The sequence below is a fragment of the Emys orbicularis genome, chromosome 2 (assembly GCF_028017835.1).
Source record: "Emys orbicularis isolate rEmyOrb1 chromosome 2, rEmyOrb1.hap1, whole genome shotgun sequence".
Lineage (NCBI taxonomy): Eukaryota > Metazoa > Chordata > Testudines > Emydidae > Emys > Emys orbicularis.
The window spans coordinates 230,663,047-230,684,248 of NC_088684.1; the positions used below are offsets into that span (position 1 = coordinate 230,663,047).

Here is a 21,202-nt window from a genome sequence, read left to right on the forward strand (position 1 = left end):
TGACCGCGGAACGTAACCCCAGCGTAAGATATGACAGACTTGTAGCTTTCCTGTTTTTCCTCTATTCAATTCCTTTTCTCTGTTTCTCTCTTCTGTAACATCTTTCCCCCTCAAGCTGCTTTGCCTTTTTCCTTCCTCTCTACTCCTGGAGTCTCTGAACCAAAATAGGACATAGTGGTGTGTGCTGGACGCTGTAGTTAACAGCTTTTGCTTTTAAAATGTACCCTCTTGACTGAGCACAGTATGATACTAAAAAGATCTAACTCTCCTCGATTGTGAGTAGAGCGCAAATGATCAAATACTATGCTCAATCAAGCAAAGACCAGTTTGATTTGAATTCGAAGATCCACCAACTTTGAAGGACACTAAGAATGCACTTATGGAAATAGCAAAGGCAGCTGGAGCTGATGAAATCCCAGCTGGCGTGCTGAAACAAGGTGGTCCTACACTCTAAAAAGCTTTACTAGACTTATTTTCTTTCTGCTGGGAAAAAGAGGTTTTAACCCGGCTTTCAAAGATGCCAAAATAGTTACAATCTACAAGCGTAAAGGGGCCAAACAGACATTGCGGCAATTATTGTGGCATTTCACTCCTCTCCATCGCTGGTAAGATCCTTGGTAAGTTGTTGCTGAAAAGGCTTCAGGTTATTGCACATGATGTACTCGCTGAATCCCAGTGTGATTTTCGTTCATCACGCAGCACTGCCAATGTGATATTTACAGGAGAAAGCTGCTGAACAACAAATGTCCCTGTACGTTGCCTTTGTCGACCTTAGTAAGAATCAAACGCTCTGCTGTCTGGTGCCTTCTTGCAAAGTTTGGCTGCCCAGACAAACTAATCAACCTTATACGCTGCTTCCATGACAATATGCAGGCCCATGTATCAGTGGGTGCTGACTCATCTGATCCCTTTCTGTAGTCCATGGGATTAAAGAGGGCTGTGAGCTTTCCCCTACATTATTTACTTTGTTCTTGGCTGGAGTACTAGAAGTTGCTGCACATACTTACCACTACAGGTGTCACTTTAACAACATGATTCATGGGCAGACTTCTAAACCTCCACCGAATCAAGGCTAAAAGCAAATCCCAGCAAAGTGAAATAAAGGATCTACTGTATGCAGATGACTCAGCATTTGTTGCCCTTTCTGAAAATGACCTACAACATTGGCTGAATTCCTTTGCCCATGCTTTATCCCTTTATGGCTTTTGTATTAATGTAAAGAAAACAGAAATCCTGTATCAACCATTTCCTGGCAGAAACCCATTACTTCCATCACCAATAGACATAAAATTGAACAGCTGCCAATTAAACAATGTCAAGTCCTTCTGCTACCTAGGTAGCAGAGTTACCGACGACACCAGCATTGATAAAGAACGTTCAGCATGCTTAGAATCTTCTGCCTCAGCTTTCAGTCATCTACAAAAAAGACTTTGGACAAGACGGGGGGAGGGGTCAAAGTGTCCACAAAGTGCCAAGTTTACAATGTTGTTGTGCTCCCTTGTCTTCTATACTCGTTAGAGACTCATCACCATATCCAAAAACTGCCTCCAATGACGTTGTGATGTTGCACACTATATGATTTTAGAAAATTATGCTAATGAGTGTGAATATAATGTAATTGAAATATGCTTCATGCAAAAGGTCTCTTGTAAGGTATCATTACAAAGCTGATAAGCTACTGAATGTGTTCATCCTATTTGTATGAATGAATAATTCTTGTACCTGAAACTAGAAATATGGAATAAAACTCTGAGGGCCTATTGTAATTATGCAAAGTGTGGGCCATTAATGGCGGTTTGGAATCTTGATGACTCCCATTAACCAGGACAATTGACTGTAGATGGCTCTGTTTTACTTGTAAGTCTTCCTGTATACCTGTGTGCTGGCAAGTGGGTAATGAAGTCTTTCAGTGACATGTGATCATGTCACCTGAACTGGAATCCATCTTTAACCTGGTGTTTTTCCATTTAGAAGGAGGGATGGGAACCCAGAGAGGGACAAAGGATTCCCGCCTTATGCAAAAGATATATAAGTGGGTGGAACAGAACAAAGGGGGCAGCCATCATGAGAAATCCCCTAGCTCCCACCTGAGCTGGAACAAGGGCTGTACCAGGGAAAAGGATTGTACCCAGACTAGGCAGGCGTCCAGTCTGTGAAAAAAACTTATTGAAACATCTCTGAGGGTGAGATTTTATCTGTATTCAGTTTTCTTATTGTATTAGACATAGACTTGCGTGTTCTATTTTATTTTGCTTGGTAATTCACTTTGTTCTGTCTGTTACTACTTGGAACCACTTAAATGCTACTTTCTGTATTTAATAAAATCACTTTTTCCTTATTAACCCAGAGTATGTATTAATACCTGGAAGGGGGGGGGCAGGCGGGCAAACAGCTGTGCATATCTCTCTATCAGTGTTACAGCGGGCGACCAATTTATGAGTTTACCCTGTATAAGCTTTATACAGGGTAAAATGATTTATTTGGGGTTTGGACCCCATTTGGAGTTGGGCATCTGAGTGTTAAAGATAGGAACACTTCTTAAGTTGCTTTCAGTTAAGTCTGCAGCTTTGGGGCACATGGTTCAGACCCTGGATCAGTGTTGGAGCAGACTGGTATGTCTGGCTCAACAAGACAGGGTGCTGGAGTACCAAGCTGGCAGGGAAAGCAGGGGCAGTAGTAGTCTTGGCACATCAGTTGGCAGCCCCAAGGGGGTTTCTGTGATCACAGACTACACCTATGCAGCATAACGGGAATCAAATGGTCTGACAAAATCACCAACAATGAAGTACTACGGGTGGCAGCCATGCTAGCATGGAAGCAAATGACCTGGGTTGACCAAGTCATATGTATGGATAACAATTGACTGCCTAAGAGAGTTCTGTATAGTGAATTTAAAATAGGCAGTATGAAGTTTGGTCACTCCACTACAAGGACTGCATCAAGCAGCACATAGTCTGCTGGATTGGACTTAATGACCTGAGAGGATACGACCCATGACAGGTGAGCTTGGCACTCTACAACGAAGGAAACAGGGCGTGCAACAGAATATCGTTGCGCCAACTCGGCCGACAGTAGGAAGGAACGTAGACACCAAGTAACCTGGCGTGTTTCCTGAACCCTACATGTGGAAACTGATTTCGTCATAGTCGTACTTGAATATGAGTGACAGCCATTACTTTTTATATTTTATAGAAAACAATTTTAAACGCTGCAGTAGCCATCAGCAAACATTAAGACATCTAAAGCAGTTGCTTTTTATAACAGGGTTTACTTTTTATGCATCATGCTGTGGGCATTTTTTAGTCGTCTTCATCTAGATTGATCACATCAATAATCTGTGCAGAAATTAAAATAGAAATAACGGTGGGTTTTTTTAATCCAGAGGTAGAATGATCAATATTAATGACAAAAACAAAAGTCTAAGTGGGAAGCTATTTTATAACTGAATATTCAAATTTTAAGATACACAAAAAGGGGACCCAAAGAATTACTTAGTTGCCTTTTTATCACTTTCAAGATAAAAACAGAGCATGGTGAGTCCAACTGAGTACTATATTGTCAGAATATAAAACATTTTGTCACATTTTACACTGATAACCCTTTCTTCCTGAGGGCTTATTGCTGTTGGTAGTTGAAATAGTAGCAAGGTACAGATCACAGATTATGGCCTATTCGTTGGATAAAGCACTTTGGTCAATATTTTCAAACTTGGAAGTCTAATAATAGTCATGTTCTAAGCATATATAATTGAAGTCCTAAAAGTTGCAGGTGTTCAGCACCTCTGAAAAGAAGGCCATTTATTTTAGGAGCCTAGCTTGAAAATTTTGGCACTTGATTTCGGGTCAAATCTGCACTAGTCCCTCTCATACCATCGTCCATACAAAGCAGCTGTCACTAAACCAGAGGATAGTCCACTTTTGCTCATGAAATAGTAGTTGTTTTTCCAACCCAAGTGATCAGTGAAGTCTAGGTTAATACCAGACATAAGCAGCAGAGGAAAGATATAGGAAGTACTAAAATTTCCCCCCAGCTCAAAATCTATCAAAGCAGTGGCATCTGTGACCTCCTGCCCACAGGTGCTATAGCTGAGGCCACCACACTTCACTAAGGCACAAACCTGAACATAGTATGTGCCATGGACTGTATGAAGCCCATCAAAGACACCCAAAGCATACAATTCATCAGATATAGTAGGTCTCTGGTAACTTAAATAACAACAGAGGGTGTTGGCACAAACCTGGAGCTCCCCTTTAGTTCCCCTTACAGGAACCAAAGTGAAATTGTCATACATCATCTCCCTGTAAAATATCAGAGGGGCTTCTTTGTCTTCCTTTTCTGCTACCCAGCAGTGGGCCTTTTGTTCCTTCTTATTGCAAACCTGATCATCTATGTGAAGGCTTGCAAAATTGTTGTGGGGGTATTCAATGCTCTTTCTGGGTCTTGCATTGCTCTCCAGTTGGGGTTCACGCTCTGGTGTCATCACGGAGATCTCTGCTACTATAAGTTTGCCATCATGACTTTCCATGTCATGGTAGATGAAAGACTTTAATGGCGTGTATATGCCACTACCTGTCATACCCAGTGCAGGGTGGTGGATATTAGCTGCCAAAACGTTGATATTAAAAGCAGTTGCAAAAGCTTGTTGAAATTCTACAGCGGACAGGAGTGGGAGCTGGTTCATCCATGCAGTTGGATACACAACCTGCTTCACATTGTATTCCTTGACAAGGCTTACTGCAGGCTCATAGAAGAGTATATCAAAGCAAGTGAACATGCCAAACTTGCCAGCAAAAGGTGTATCAAAAAGCACATGATCAACCTCTGGAGGAGTATTGAAAGCATATTCAAAATACAGGTTTTGTTTGCGGTATCTGGCTACCAGAGTACCATTGGCGTTGAATACCACATCAGTATTAAACTGGTATCTCCCATCAGGTGGGCAGAGAGGATCATTATACTCGCAGGGCTGCTTAGCTCCTATGTTTGCCACTAGAAACATTTTGCTCCTCAGTGCCATGCAGCTCAGTTGCTGAAGAACCTGGAGAAACAGTTTAGGAATACGTAAGCATTTTACAATGTGTATGGATATGTCTTATTTTATCAAACATGGTGTATTTCAAACCTCTTGAGATTATTCACTCTGCATTTGCAAAAATATTAAGATTTCAGCGTTTGTGGAAAAATTAAATACAAGTGTTTGGTGAAATTGTTGATTGATTGGGGCAGGTCCTTTCTACAGAAAAGGCACATTATTTCTGACTTGAATGTCTCATGATGTCCAAAACAATTTAGAAACACTTAAATGGGGCTTTATTCACACTATTTAATCATTGAAAAGAAAAAACATTCCCTTACACTTTAAGGGCCTGATTTTTCAGAAATGGCCTCCAGTTTTGTGGGTGCAATTATGTCTGCAAATAATGAGGGCCAGATGAAAGCATTTCCTTGACAGTGTAACTGATTTGCAGGTGCACTCAGCTATGAGAAGCATAATTATGAGGATCTGCACCTGCAATTGCTTGCTGGTGCAATTGGAGGTTGTGTTGTGGCTCATCAGGCCCAAAATAACAGAATACTGTAAGCAACTGAAGAACACAAATCTGAACTTAGGGCAGCAGTAGAATGAACTGGTAGTTCTTAGTTTTTAATTATGGAAAAATGACAAAGCAATAAAGACTAAAACTATTACTGAGATTTTTATTTCGGCCATGAAAAGTTTTAAATAAATGCCCTTAATTTCATCTAGTTTGTTCCAAGGAAATACTTGGTATTGATGCTTGTAGGAAAAGGTTTCCTTCTAGGCTGTAAGTCTCTTATTGGCCGTTTTGGGGTAAATAGATGTATCCTTACAGCTTAGTTATATTTGGATTATTTATATTAATCTTTTTTCTGAACACTAAACTTTAGTAAAATACCGGTAAAAAGTTTTGCCTATTGCACTGAAGTTGTGTTGGATGACATGAGTAACATAATGGCTGGAATAGAATGAGCTACGTTTTTGGCTTGCTTTGTTCCTCTCCTTGAAGACAATAGGCCCTATTAGGCATTATCTTTAAATATAAAGATATATAATTTTATATTTAAAGATACACATATTGGAACAAAAGATGTTTATTTCAATGACTTCATCTCAAGTTTGCCCAGTCTGTAGGTAAAAAAAAAAAATTCTAGCTGCCAGCCCTGCAAACTCAACATGGGATCTGAAAGTCAAGCTAGGTTCTTTCCATCTTGCATGTATCACCAGTAATAAAGATTTTGTGGGGCAAATTATGCCCTTGGTTATACCTGTAATTCACCATTCTGCCTCATTAACGCCTGTGCAACTCTTAGTTCTTTGTGGTTGCACAAGCGTAACTGAAGGCAGAATGTGGTGGTTCAATTGGAGCATAGTTAGTAATTCTGTTGCACATGCCAGACTAGAATACAGCGCACGTGCGCTGACGCATGCTCTCTCTCTGTTGTGTTGATTCCTTCAGGGCTAAGGGGAGTCAAAAGCAGCTAAAACATATTTGTGTTACTCAAGTTGGCAGATACAACTCTGTATATGTACAAGAAGTGGACTAGTTGAGTGGGAAGATACTATTTTTATATTAGTTTTAAATTGATCTTTGTTTATTAATAGAACCAGTTTCAAAACAATTTGAGATTCTTGTTTGAGTCAGAAAATCCACTTACCGATGTAAACTGTGGGCCAAATCCTGCTCTCTTTGCCAACAGAGTAGTCCCACTGAAGTCACTGGTCAGCTTTATCTTTGGTCTAACAGCATTAATTTCAGTGGCATTATACCAAGGATTGTGGCCCATTGTGGTTACTTGTGTGAATATGATCAGCAGGTTTCAACTCTGTATTTGGTTATGCAACCAGTCATGTTAATCAAACCATCTGTTGTACAAAAATCTGAGTATTTTGGAGCTATTTCTGGTGATTCTGATAATGTTCTTTAGTTTTAAAAAACAGTGGTGACGGAACACTTGATGCTACCACTGAATTGGAATGTTTAATCTAGTGTGTTAATTGCTTTCTCATTATTTATCATTTTACTGAATGTCTAGAGGGAAACTCTCGATGCATCTCTTACATATGACTATTGTTTTAGTCGGAATAAAAATCAAACCATTAATAATAACAATGTGTCCTATTAAACACAGATACCAAAGTTTCACAGTTTGCTGCGTTAGAAAGCCAGAGGCCACAGTAATACTTTTCACAAACTGTCTATGTGGAATCAGTTTTGCTTACTTAAGGCCAGATACTGATCTCAGTTACGCTGGTATAAATTCAGAATAATTCTTTAAGGTAACACAGCTACTCCAGGGTAAATGGGGAGTGACTGGGAACACAGTCCGGTCCTTATGAAATATTTTTTTGGTTACTTCTTTAAACTAGGGCTAATTACATTTTTAAGAGCTCCTTGGCTCCTGCTGTTTGTTCTCCACCTGGAGTATAAATCCTCTGTTAGCTACACTTCCACAGTAGGCAATTTTAAAACCTATACCTCTGTATCGCTGAACAGATGTGGCTCTCTGCATGGATTCCATTTCACAGACTGGGGACATGGAACAAACTCCAAATAAGGGTAAATGGTCTCTCTAGTGAAGTTGAAGCCATGGATTCCATCTTCAGGAAATACAATGATCTGTGCCCCCTGTAAGTAAAACAAACACATACCTTGTAGCCAAAAATTACATGTGGGAAAAATGATCCAATGCTAACAAGGAAAGCAAAATGGGATCTCTTTTGGTGATGAGGTTCCATACAAACAAAAGTAAGGGTAGCTTGAGTGTGTTGGGTTGACCATAATATAGAGCGAGCATTTCTTGCCTTTTTAGGTAGCATTGTAGAAAGCATTTTAAATTATTTACTTTAAAATGCACATTAACCTATACATCAGCAGGCACCTTACATTGCGGACACAGGTCAAATTAAGTGGGGGGAAAAATGGCAGTGCTCATTCAAACTCTGTCCAGAATGTAAGCTCCACCCATAAGTTACCAAAATAATGCACCATTCACAGTAGATTGTGCACATATTAAAAAAGGTGATTGTGTGTTCTCTTGGCTCCTTGAACTTGGCTCACACTCAGGATGGTTGTGTCATGGCTCCACAGGGTGTGCCAGAGAGGACCTTTATGCAATCTTTCTAAGACCGTACCCCTTTTAGTACAAGAGCCTGGGCCTCTGTTTCTATTTAACAAAACAAACTGTTGGGAACATCCATTCTTTTTCAAGTGCTTGCTCATGTCGATTCTACTCTAACTGTGTGTGCACCCACATACACAGGTGTCGGAGAAGAAAGAAGTCAAGGAAAGGAGTAATGTTCTGCGGGGTGTTTGAATGAAGATCTAGGAAAGAGAAGAGTTGTTGTCATGACACTCCTCCATTAAGAGGATTCTTTGATTAAGGGATCAGGTAGGTGCTGGATTCTTAAATAAAAATGGAAAAGAGACATTTTTCTATAATAATAGTCTTTTTCCCCCCAAAACTTGAGTACCTGAAGTTAAGCACCTTCATAAGTGTCCTCATTTTCAGAGCCGCTGAAGTTAATAAGAGGCTGTTCAGGATCTCCAAAAACCAGGCCACTTGTTTAGGTGCCTAAATATACCTAATATATAGGTTTAGTTGTCTAACTTTAGGCATCCGAGTTTGAAAAGATTGTTCTCAATAATTAGAACTTGTTATATACAACTTAAGATGGCCACTAAGCTGTGGACATGTTTTCTGACCTGTTTGGCTGCAGCTATTACTTGCTCTTCATATATATATAGGTTTCTGCTCATCAACTCTAATGCAGAGCGTCGATCAGTCAGGGTTGCTGGGTTAGGACTCAGTATGGGTCGATGTTCGTACACAGCAGCAACATAATGTCCTTCTCTGTGAACTTCTGCTGAGGCAACTTGATAGCAGAAAAAGAAAAGAAAAACTATACAGCAGGCTTCCAACATGACCTCTGTCCATAAATCTAGAGTGAAACAGACAAGACCAAAACATCTGAACAACAAATCATACCAGTTTAAAACTGTCACACTCTTAGCTGTGATTTATTAATAGTGAAAGCTAAATTCAGACTCACAGCAATACTGGATCTAAAGGGTCTCCCTTCCCCCCCCCTCCATATGTTCCTGGATAAATTTGTTGCTTCTAAAATTCACATTAATCTGTTTTAGGTGACACTTCAAATTACGGTGTTCACTTCCACTGCATTTATGTCTGCAGTAATTTCCTTGCTCAGTTTCCAACCCAACTTTCAGTGTAACTATCATTGCATTTACAGCGCTAGGTTCATGAACAAAGGAACAGATACTTCCTGAAGAATCAGACTGAGGACTTAAATAATCATCCTACATGATTTTTTTTTTTTTTAAAGTAGATAACATATGTATACTAAATCTCATTTGATTCAGTGAACTCTTTCATAAACTGCTAGGAAAAATGCTGACTGTAGCTCAGACTAATATTACTGTTTTTTATTACAGGCATAAAAAGAAATATGCTGCCCATAAAAACACTACATACGTTTTTTTATCTCTATTCTTGGTATTCTCAAATAAACTGTCCTTTCTCCTGTTTCCCCCAATCGGAAAAATACAGTTTTGATGTTCTAGGTGCTAAAATATTTGCTAGTAGCAATTTGAAGGTATTACAGCAAAGTAAGTAAAACCCAAATTAGTAACTTGTGACTGCGAACCACTGAGCTCATTCTTTTCTTTTATGACATCTTTATCTTCCTGTCAAACTCCTCCACCATACCCACATCAGAAGTGGAATGCAACCCAAGTGTACCTATATTCTGAGTTCTCTCAGTAATGTATGTTCTCTAGTGTGTCTATCACACCTACTGACCCCAAGGCTGGCAGGCAGCATAGCCTGGAGAAATGCACACAAGAACTGGGACTCTGGCAGAGCTGAGTTCTAATTTGAGTCTGCCACTGACTTGCAGTATGGCCTTGGGCAAGTCACTTCACCTTTCTGGCTATCTTCTCATCTATATTGTAAGGAAAACACTTAATCCTTACAGCACCCCTGTGAGGTAGGAGAGTAATTAACTAGTTAATATCTCTCCAATGCTTTTAACATGAGAAGCAGTATATGAGTCATATTTTTCTCTTCATATGTTAAACTTAATAAATACAATATGGTCTGGTTGCCATCATGTTTCTGGCATTGTTAGTGAACTTTTTTTTGAGCTTTATTGGAATGCAGGAGGGCCATTTGGACAATAGGTATTGTACAATTGATTAATGGCATCTCTTTATCATGTCTTTTCACTGGATATTCTTCAGTTCAGTGGTGAAACTTTCTACCACATTATAAACATCCCAGAACCATGGGACCCAAACCCACTGCTGAAGATAGCTGATTCCTATCAGACACACAACTGCTAGCTGAAATAAAAGCCACTTCTTTTCAAAAGAAAATTAATATGGCAAAGTCTCCAAAAGATGCTTCAGAATCCTGGGGAAGGGTGCTGCTGCCATTTCCCTAATATGCCATGAACTAGAGAGTGTAAAACCAACATTCAGTCATCAGCAATGCTTAGATTATAGCCTGTTGGGTCCAAATGTTTTCATTTATAACAAAAAGGTATTTCTCAAATCTTCATATTTTACTTTCTGATAACAATGAAGCCTGACATAGCAGTCTTTTCTATGCAGTGTAGTTGTAACTGTGTCCATCTCAGGATAGTAGAGAGATGAGGCGAGAGAGAAGACACAGAGCTCCTCTTCTGTGTGGCTTGAAACCTTGCATTGCTCACCAACATAAGTTGGTCCAATAAAAGATGTTACCTCACTCACCTTGTCTCTCTAATAGCAATCCTTTATCAAGCCATAACCTCAGTTGTCCCATAACCTCAGCCGTACAGAACGCAATGCCATCCACAGCCTCAGAAACAACTCTAATATTATCATCAAAGGGGCTGACAAAGGAGGTGCTGTAGTCATAATGAACAGGTCGGATTATGAACAGGAGGCTGCCAGGCAACTCTCCAAGACCACATTCTACAGGCCACTATCCTCTGATCCCACTGAGGAATACCAAAAGAAACTACACCATCTGCTCAAGAAACTCCCAGCTACAGTACGGGAACAAATCTACATGGACACACCCCCAGAACCCCGACCAGGGGTATTCTATCTGCTACCCAAGATCCATAAACCCGGAAACCCTGGACGCCCCATCATCTCAGGCATTGGCACTCTTACAGCAGGATTATCTGGCTATTTGGACTCTCTCCTCAGACCCTACGCTACCGCACTCCCAGCTATCTTCGAGACACCACCGACTACCTGAGGAAACTACAATGCATTGATGTTCTTCCTGAAAACACCATCCTGGCCACCATGGATGTAGAAGCACTTTATACCAATATTCCACATGAGGATGGACTACAAGCTGTCAGGAACAGTATCCCTGATGAGGCCACAGCAAGCCTGGTGGCTGAGCTTTGTGACTTTGTCCTCACCCACAACCACTTCAGATTTGGGGACAACTTACACCTTCAAGTCAGTGGCACTGCTATGGGTACCCGCATGGCCCCACAGTATGCCAACATTTTTATGGCTGACTTAGAACAACGCTTCCTCAGCTCTCGTCCCCTAGTGCCCCTCCTCTACTTGCGCTACATTGATGACATCTTCATCATATGGACCCACGGAAAGGAGGCCCTTGAAGAATTCCAGCTGGACTTCAACAATTTCCACCCCACCATCAACCTCAGCCTGGACCAGTCCACACAAGAGATCCACTTCCTGGACACTACAGTGCAAATAAGTGATGGTCACATAAACACCACCCTATACCGGAAACCTACTGACCGCTATACGTACCTACATGCCTCCAGCTTCCATCCAAGACGCATCACACGATCCATTGTCTACAGCCAAGCCCTAAGATACAATCGAATTTGCTCCAACCCCTCAGACAGAGACAAACACCTACAAGATCTTTATCAAGCATTCGTAAAACTACAATACCCACCTGGGGAAGTGAGGAAACAGATTGACAGAGCAAGACGGGTACCCAGAAATCACCTACTACAGGGCAGGCCCAACAAGGCCAATAACAGAACACCACTGGCCATCACATACAGCCCCCAGCTAAAACCTCTCCAGCGCATTATCCACGATCTACAACCTATCCTGGAAAATGATCCCTCACTCTCACAGACCTTGGGAGGCAGGCCAGTTCTCGCTTACAGACAACCCCCCCAACCTGAAGCAAATACTCACCAGCAACTACACACCACACCACAGAAACACCAACCCAGGAACCTATCCCTGTAGCAAACCTCGTTGCCTACTCTGTCCCCATATCTACTCTGGCAACAGCATCAGAGGACCCAACCACATCAGCCACACCATCAAGGGCTCATTCACCTGCACATCCACTAATGTTATATATGCCATCATGTGCCAGCAATGCCCCTCTGCCATGTACATTGGCCAAACCGGACAGTCCCTCCACAAAAGAATAAATGGACACAAATCGGACATCAGGAATGGTAACAAACATAAGCCAGTAAGTGAACACTTCAATCTCCCTGGTCATTCTATTACAGATTTAAAAGTCACTATCATTGAACAAAAAAACTTCAGAAACAGACTTCAAAGAGAAACAGCAGAACTAAAATTCATTTGCAAATATAACACCATTAATCTGGCCTTGAATAGGGACTGGGAGTGGCTGGCTCATTACAGAAGCAGCTTTTCCTCTCCTGGAATTGACACCTCCTCATCTATTATTGGGAGTGGACTACATCCACCCTGATTGAATTGGCCCTGTCAACACTGGTTCTCCACTTGCGAAGTAACTCCCTGCTCTCCATGTGTCAGTATATAATGCCTGCATCTGTAACTTTCACTCTATGCATCCGAAGAAGTGAGGTTTTTACCCACGAAAGCTTATGCCCAAATAAATCTGTTAGTCTTTAAGGTGCCACCAGACTCCTTGTTGTTTCAGCCCCAGGGCAACGGCAGATCGGCTCCTGCTCACGGCCTCGACCAGTGACTTAGTGCGGGTCGGCCTGGCCCCGTTCACACGGGAAACTCGGCTCCGCAGCGTGGAGCTGGGCGCTCAGGACTGGTCTGTCCCCGGCACTCACGCCAGCCCAGTCCCTCCGGAGCAGCCCCTCAGCTCGAGCCCGCCCCTGCTCCCCTCACGGGGTCGGCTGTTGCGCTGCACGCGGCTCCTCTCATTGGTAGGTTTCCGCAGAGCTCGAGCTGCCCACGGTCTCACGCACGCGCCTATGACCTTTAGTCCTTTACTCGCCCTCGCCCGCCGCTCCGCGTGCAGCAACAACGGGAGGGGAAGGACCCTTCCTACAGCCTCGCTCACAGCTAGCCGCAAGAATTTCCCTGCCTCTGATTGGCCAGCTCCGATACACCAGCGATCCAATCGACAGCCTTTGCTTCAAGCCTCCGCCTCGTGCACGGCACGGAGCCTATCCGCCCCGGACAACCAATGGGCCCCACCCACAGGTTCCTTTTATCGTCACACTGGGCGGGTGCAGTAAGTGTCAATCAGAGCGAAAGACTTTGCTGATTGGTTGGAAGTTACAGCACCTTTGTCCCGGGGCGGCCTTGCGTTGCTGGGCGCTTGCTGGCTGGTGGTAAATGCCGACTGCTTCTGAGCGAGCGGGATAACGGCAATGGCTCCCCACGGCGCTACGGAGGAAGAATATGTCAGCGGGGCTCAGCTAATCGCCGAGGCCCTAAAGACACAAGTAAGAGTGCTCAAGTCTGACCCTTGACAGTAACCGAATATAAGTCCTCTACGGGGACTCGGATGGGTCATGTCGCATGGTCTAGTAGTTAGCGCTCCGCGTTGGCACCTTTGTGATGTGAGTTCGAAACCAGCCCCCAGCTCTCCCCTCCCAAGCGGGTGGCCCTGTGGGAGGGACGTGTGTGGTGCCATCACCTACCTCTCAGGCAGCAGAAAGTGGCAGGTGCTTGGGAAAGATCCCTGTGTTCTAAGAGCTTGAACAGTGGCCAAGCTTTGCCCAGCTCCTGGGAGCCAGTTATATGCTGAGACCCTTGCCTTGGTGGCGTGAAGACATCCAGGTAGGGTGACCAGACAGCAAGTGTGAAAAATCGGGACAGGGGGTGGGGGGTAATAGGCGCCTATATAAGAAAAAGACCCAAAAATCGGGACTGTCCCTATAAAATCGGGACATCTGGTCACCCTACATCCAGGGGCCTGCAGTGGAAGGTAGCCAAGGGAGTTAGTGTTGTTGGCATTACCGTGAAGCACTGTGTGCATGGGCAGTGCAGTCAGACAGTCCAGAGAGAGGAGCAGGCAAAGGGTGGGAGGAAATGATTTTACCATTGGTAAAATCACGGTAAGGGAGGCATCATGATGATTGAGCAATTAGCCCTGGGGCTGCAACAGTCCAGTGCCTTGACCGAGTTGTTCAGGTAGGCATGTTTTGTATGGCTTTGATCAGCTTAGATCTCTTGCAGCTGGCAATACTGGCATCCCTCTGCTCAGTCTCATTTGGGCTTCCCAGTTCACAATACAATAGGGAAGCCCAAATGAGCCATTAGCTCGATTGCTGCCATTAGCCCGATACTTTACCCAGGGATAAACTCATAACCAGCAAACTAGGGACATGCTCCTTTCCTGTAATCTATTTTAGCCTGAAAACCTCTCTTAATGTCTGTGTATATACACAGTTTAAAATAATCTGAGCTGGTTGTGTCATTGTCCAGAGGCTAATGTAACTTGGAAATGCTCTTTTCCTCTCATGCAGAGAGACCTTTACTGCCAGTTGTACAGCTTTCCTGAATTATCAGCCTGCCCACTCTCTGCCTCTTGGGCCACATCTACAGTACAAAATGATGTTGACCTAACTTACATCAGCATACAGCCACCGCTGTGCACACTTGGCTCCTTGTGTCAGTGGCGCATGTTTTCACTAGGAACACTTGTATCAATTGTATTCTCAGTGTGGGGCATTGTGGGATGGCTCCCAAAAGCCAGTAACAGTTGACATAAGCAACACAGGGTCCACACTAACTCTGCATTGACCTAATTACATCGGCCATGACTCTACGCTGCTGGAGGAGGTGGTGTTATTAAGTCATGCTAGCGAGGCATGTACGTCGGCAGGAGCCACATTTAAGTGAAGATGCTTCCTCAGGTTGACGTAAGGCAGCTTACGTCCGCATAACCCTGTAGTGTAGACCAGGTCTTGGTTTAAACTCCTACCTCATCATCATACTTACTATTATTTTATAATACACCTCTACCCCAATATAAAGCTGTCCTCGGGAGCCAAAAAATCTTACCGCGTTATAGGTGAAACCGCGTTATATCGAACTTGCTTTGATCCGCCACAGTGCGCAGCCCCACCCCACCCCCAGAGCACTGCTTTACCACGTTACATCCAAATTCGTGTTATATCGGGTCGCGTTATATCGGGGTAGAGGTGTCGTTTTCAAACTTGCATGGCCTCCTGATTTGAAACAGCTCAAACTTGGGACAGTTTGTCTAAAAACCTTTAGTGACATTTGTACGATGGCACTCTTATTAAGTTAATTATTAAATAAATGGTTACAGGATAGAGCATACGCCTAGTTCAGTGGTTCTTAACCTGGGGTGCCAGATTTTTTTAGAAGATAAATCATCGAAAACACAAATTAAGCACAGGCACGTAAGTACAACTACTTTATTTCATCAAACCTATGTATTTATTAACATTATACATTTTTTAACGATTACTGTAATATACAAACAAAAAATATATCTAGGTTTAAAGAACTGACCTACTTCAACAATTTTTGGTAAGGGGTGCGAGAACATATTTTGAGAATCAAAGGCTGCACTCAAGGTTAAGAACCACTGCTCTAGTTCACTGGTTATCAGTTTATCCCAGGTAAAGTATCCTGCTAACTGCAGCAAAGCCATCATACTTCCTAACATACTGTCAACTGGGAAGCCCAAATAAGATGGAGCAGAGAGATCAAAAATCATGAGTCAAACCCTCTGAAGAGATGAAAAAATCATGAGGTTATTTAAAAAACAAAAAAAAAGGCTGTGGGGGATGAGGGGAGGGGGTGTTGGTCTTTTTGGTTTTTGAACAAGTAGTGTTATCGACTCGCCCAGATTCATTGAGTACGGTAATTTTGGCCCGTCCTGAAGGAGCTCTCAACTACACATCTACCCATCCCCTGTCCAGCAATTAATTTTACCCCCACCCAGCCTTTGTCCCCCCATCATTTCAGCTGCCCTCATCCCCCATCAGTGCCTCATTCCATCAGTTCAGCCCCACTACCCGCACCCCATCGGTTCAGTCTTTATCAGTCCAGCACCCCCAGGCTCCTCCCTTCTCAGTTCACTTACAATTTTTAATGTTGATTTTGTTATGAATCCTTTGCTTGCTGTAGTTTGACTGTGACACAAGCGCTTGGCCTGGGCCCCTAGGTAAATGAATCTTTGTTGCCTTTTTGTTAAGGGCCTACTAAATGCATTTTCCCACTAAGGGGAGGGGAGAGACTTTGTCAACCAACCAGAACACACAACGTTTGGTTTCAGTTCTGTAGTAGGGAAATCTGTGCCTGACTACAAAGTGATTTTAAATTTTAGACCAAACAAACATAACAACCAGGATAGAAGAACTTTCTTGTCTATTACCAAGGAAACAAATAACCAATTTGGTACAAGACCTGGAATCTCTTGAAACTGTTCTCCCACCCTAGACTATATGGATACACAAGTGTTGGATTGTATATTACTGTTTGCCTGGAGTGATGTTTTTCCCCCATACATTTTATTGTTATACTTTTATTCACAATTGACCTCTGTATTTGTTAAGAACATGCTAGTAATCTTATATTTGAATCACTATTGAAATGCCAATTAAAATATAGTTTGGTGGGGAAAAAAGTTAATTGTTTAAAAGGAAAATATTTATAATAGAAACCTTGTTTTTTGAGACCAACGTGTAAAGGATCTATTGTAATTACATGCTACCTGGGAACAAGCAATATGCATAAGTGATGCCTATCTTTTTCTTGAGATCTTGATGTGGTATTATTGCACTTCAACCTCTACTTTGCTTTTATGTGATTGTGCACTTTATTAGGATTTAAGATAGGCACACTACACAGAAGCAACTTTAGAGATCTGATCATTGTGCATCAATTTTGGAAATAATTCAGATTTTTTTAATTCTCGTTTCAGAACATTGAATATATGTTTGGTATTGTTGGTATTCCAGTGACTGAAATTGCAATTGCAGCCCAAGCAATTGGAATAAAATATATAGGAATGAGAAATGAACAAGCTGTAAGTAAATATCTTGTGGACTAGTCATCCTTCCTTTTATTTTCATATTAGCTATATGTTTTACAGTTGAATCTCTGTTTTACAAGTGCCTTTCATGGGCACCTGAAACACTCATAAAATCCATGGTTTTGGTAATCAAGAGCTAGCAATAGAGTACCCAAACTCAACAGGAGTGCAGTAGCACAGAAGCTTAGCTTCATGCTTTTGGAACTCAGGAGTTCTGCAGGACTGGAACCTGAGGCTCTGTACTTGTTGGAGTGCCCAAGTCCTGCAGGAGTTTTAATCAGTGCTAAGGTAGGGGTCATAAGTAAGGTTGTGATTTAGTCATGGAAGTCAAGGAATCCGTGACTTCCAAAGACCTCTGTGACTTCAACCAGCGCTGGCTGTGAGCTGTAGGGTCCCTTGCCGCCTGCTGAGGCAGGGAGCTATGGGGAACCCCCGCCGCCGTGGGTGGCAAGGGGGGACCCCCACAACTCAGAGCTACCAGCAGAGGGGGACCCTGGAGCTCCCAGCCCACCGGCAGATGCCCAGGCTTCCCATTTTGTCATGGATATTTTTAGTAAAAGTCAAGGACCGGTGTGACATTCTATACCTTGGGGGAGCATACTGTAACCCCCATAATCCTCATTTTCATATAATCGTGATCTTACCTTACAAGGCATGCTTTATATGGAGGGAGGGATAGCTCAGTGGTTTGCGCATTGGCCTGCTAAACCCAGGATTGTGAGTTCAATCCTTGAGGGGGCCACTTAGGAATCTGGGGCAAAAATCAGTACTTGGTCCTGCTAGTGAAGGCAGGGGCCTGGACTTGATGACCTTTTGGGATCCCTTTCAGTTCTATGAGATAGGTATATCTCCATATAAAAAAAATATATATGTATCAGGGGAAAGGTGATGATCTGCTGAAAGTCATTTCTCTATCCATATATGTGTATCATTAATTCATATGAAGTTACGAGAATTGTGTTGTATGGTGGTCACTAAAACATGCTGTAAATTGGGGAATCAGCCAGATATTAGCTCCCTAGAGGCAACAGCAAGGAAAGTATCCAACGCTCGGGCGGGGTGTCAAACAATCCATCAACAGCCATTGTCCAGCAAGGGAGTTACAATTCAATGATTCACCTGCATGAGGCCACACCAGGGGAATTGCTCAACCTTGCTTGGAGAGACTCAGCAATGTCTCTCAGACATGCTTGGACTTGTGCTCCCCAAGCACATGGACTGAGGGTATAAAAGAAGACAGAGTTGGCACATACTGGGCCCTTCTCCTGCCCCCCACCTTCGCTGCAAGCAACTAAGATGCTGAGAAGAAGACAAGACTCCAACAGAGGAGATTGGCCCAGGTTTAAGGAACAAACCTGTATATTAAGGACTGCAATATCCAGTGGGGTGAGGAAAAAATGCTTAATCTAGATGTTGCCCAGTAATAGGGTTGAGAGTTTAGACTGCGTGCTTATATTTTCTTTTCTTTTGGTAACCACTCTGACTTTCTGCCTATCACTTAAAACCTATCTTTGTAGTTAATAAATCTGTTTGTTTATTCTACCTGAAGCAGTGCGTTTGGTCTGCAGTGTGTCAGAGATTTCCCTGGAGATAACAAGCCTGGTACATACCAATTTCTTTGTTAAATTGATGAATTCATATAAGCTTGCAGCGTCCAGCGGGCATAACTGGACACTGCAAGACGGAGGCTCCTAGGGTTGTGTCTGGGACCGGAGATATTGGCTAGTGTCATTCGGTTGCACAATCCAAGGAGCAATTTACATGCCAGAGGCTGTGCGTGAACAGCCCAGGAGTGGGGGTTCTCACAGCAGAGCAGGGCAAGACTGGCTCCCAGAGTCAAGGATTGGAGTGACCTAGCAGATCACCAGTCCAGATAATATCAGAGGGGAACGTCACAACCAGTCATGGGCGTCCATGAATTTTTCGTTATTGCCTGTGCCCTGTTCATGACTTTTACTAAAAATATCTGTGACAAAATCTTAGCCTTAGTCATAAGTGACCTTTGTTTTACTGGTGAGTGTTTCTGGAGTTTGTGTTCCAGGGTCCCATCAATAGAAATTAGAAATGGAAAAGACTTATTAGGTTATTTGGTCCATCTCCCTGTATGTGCACAGTTGTTCTCTCTAATACGTTTTCTAGTGTTCTGTGCACTGTAGTTGATGATTTCAGCCACTTCCTTTGGGAGACCTTTCTGCAGTCTTACATATTTCACTGTCAGTTTATCCTCATGTTTAGCCTAAGTGTTCCTTTTCTTAATTTCATTCATTGTTCTTTGTTATCCCCACCCCATTATCATTAATTCCTAATTCCTTCAAATGTTTGCAAAGTGTTATGTCCATGGTTTCAAATTTCCTTTTCTCTGAGGTCTTGCTATACCTTTCTGGTAGAGGTGCCGATAGATGAACATCTGATCCTGTGTTAAGTTAGGCCTTGTTTTCAATGTGATTAAGAAAAATGACTGAGTGGTGGGTCACATTTCTCTTTCCATTGGTAGCATATTTGTTCTGTCCCAGTGGTCTCCTGCACTAGCCACATGAATGGAGCACATCAAAACATTCCTGTTTGAGGAGCATTTCTGTTTGCTTTTTGCAATTGTATAGCGTAAGCATGAATGGGAGTCAGTTTAATGATTTTGCCCAGGTGCCAGTTAGCCTTTAAAGATAAAATCTAAAAAAAAAAATTAGATTTGCCAATTAAATAAATATTAAAGCCAACATGTGAATGGTATTTAATTAGGATAACTGCTTTTTATTAAGCTTAGAGAGTGATAACTTACTAATTTTAACACTGGGTTCTTCTCAGGTCAACTTGAAACTTGGACAGTATTTCTCAAAACAGGAAACTTAGTTATTCTTAGCCAATCAACAAGTGTATTAATTCATCAAGAACCACATGGATATATAATCAGTAGTTTTTTAGATCAAATTTAGATACACCAAATGTTCCAGTAATTTACTGAACACAAAATACACATGCAGTCTTGCAAGTGATTAACATAGACCAGCGTTGGGGCTCAGCAGCTATATCATAGAAGACGATAAATCACCAAGATTTTATATTACATTTACTTATAATCATCACTTATCAGTCCTTTAGTATCTCTCTAAAATTTATTGCAGTTTTAGTGATTCTCCAGGGAATGAGGATGCACCTTGATTTAAGGCACTCTTATGAATGTACTCCCTGCTATTTCTGGTATTTAATTTGAAAGGGACTAGTTGAATACATCAAAAGTAATGGACTAAAGTTATTGTTTGAGATGCGCTGAGGCCAATTTACTTTGATATACAAAGGAATAACAAGCATATAGTGCCACTTAGTTGAAATACAAAATATGGTTCCTTGAGGTCTCATGAGAAAGAGTACAGATTCAACAAGGTACCTTTCAGTTACTTACATACTAAAGAACATAAAGAGTCTCTGAAATGAAATCTCCCAACTTCTGCTCAATCCTAGTTACCCTTGGGATAGGGGAGAGCTGGTCACGTGCCTGGTCCAAGTGTTTGGTTCAACAGCTCTTTATGGGTTCAACACCTTCTTTGGTGGGTTCAGAAAACTCTGAAGTCCCATCCACTGACCTCAGTTTTATATCTGGTTTTCAGTGATTATTGAAGAGGGCTGACCCTCTTATTTCTATCAGACCCTTGTCATATGGGCGCTGTTCTCTGTTTCTCTGCTGTTTCTGTAGATGGCATCAGTGTATAAGAAATTTCTTTGATCCTTTTCTTCTCGGAGGCTTTTTATGTTTTATTCATTTCAAGGATTCTCTATTAATCCAGACTATTAATTGGAATTAAATGTCCAATTTTCTCTTAAAACTAATTAAGTTGTTTGCCCCAGCAACTCCAATTGTGAGGCTGTTCCAAAACCTCACTTCTGTGATGGCTAGAAACCTTTTTCTAATTTCAAGCCT

At 42.2% G+C, this 21,202-nt stretch overlaps 2 protein-coding genes across 2 annotated transcripts in view; one reads left to right on the forward strand and one right to left on the reverse strand.

Annotated features, from left to right (window-relative positions):
- Positions 1–3,853: 3,853 nt before the first annotated feature.
- Positions 3,854–13,193, reverse strand: BTD (biotinidase). Its single transcript, XM_065399296.1, is given in 4 exon segments — positions 3,854–5,038; positions 7,497–7,646; positions 8,724–8,959; positions 13,100–13,193. Coding segments are annotated over 4 exon segments (1,665 nt in total).
- A 452-nt stretch (positions 13,194–13,645) lies between these two features.
- HACL1 (2-hydroxyacyl-CoA lyase 1) overlaps positions 13,646–21,202 on the forward strand; it is a 42,752-nt gene continuing 35,195 nt past the window's right edge. Inside the window, exons 1-2 of the mRNA XM_065399289.1 lie at positions 13,646–13,720; positions 17,179–17,283. Coding sequence (XP_065255361.1) covers positions 13,646–13,720; positions 17,179–17,283 — 180 coding nt within the window. The remainder of the gene's footprint in view (positions 13,721–17,178; positions 17,284–21,202) is intronic.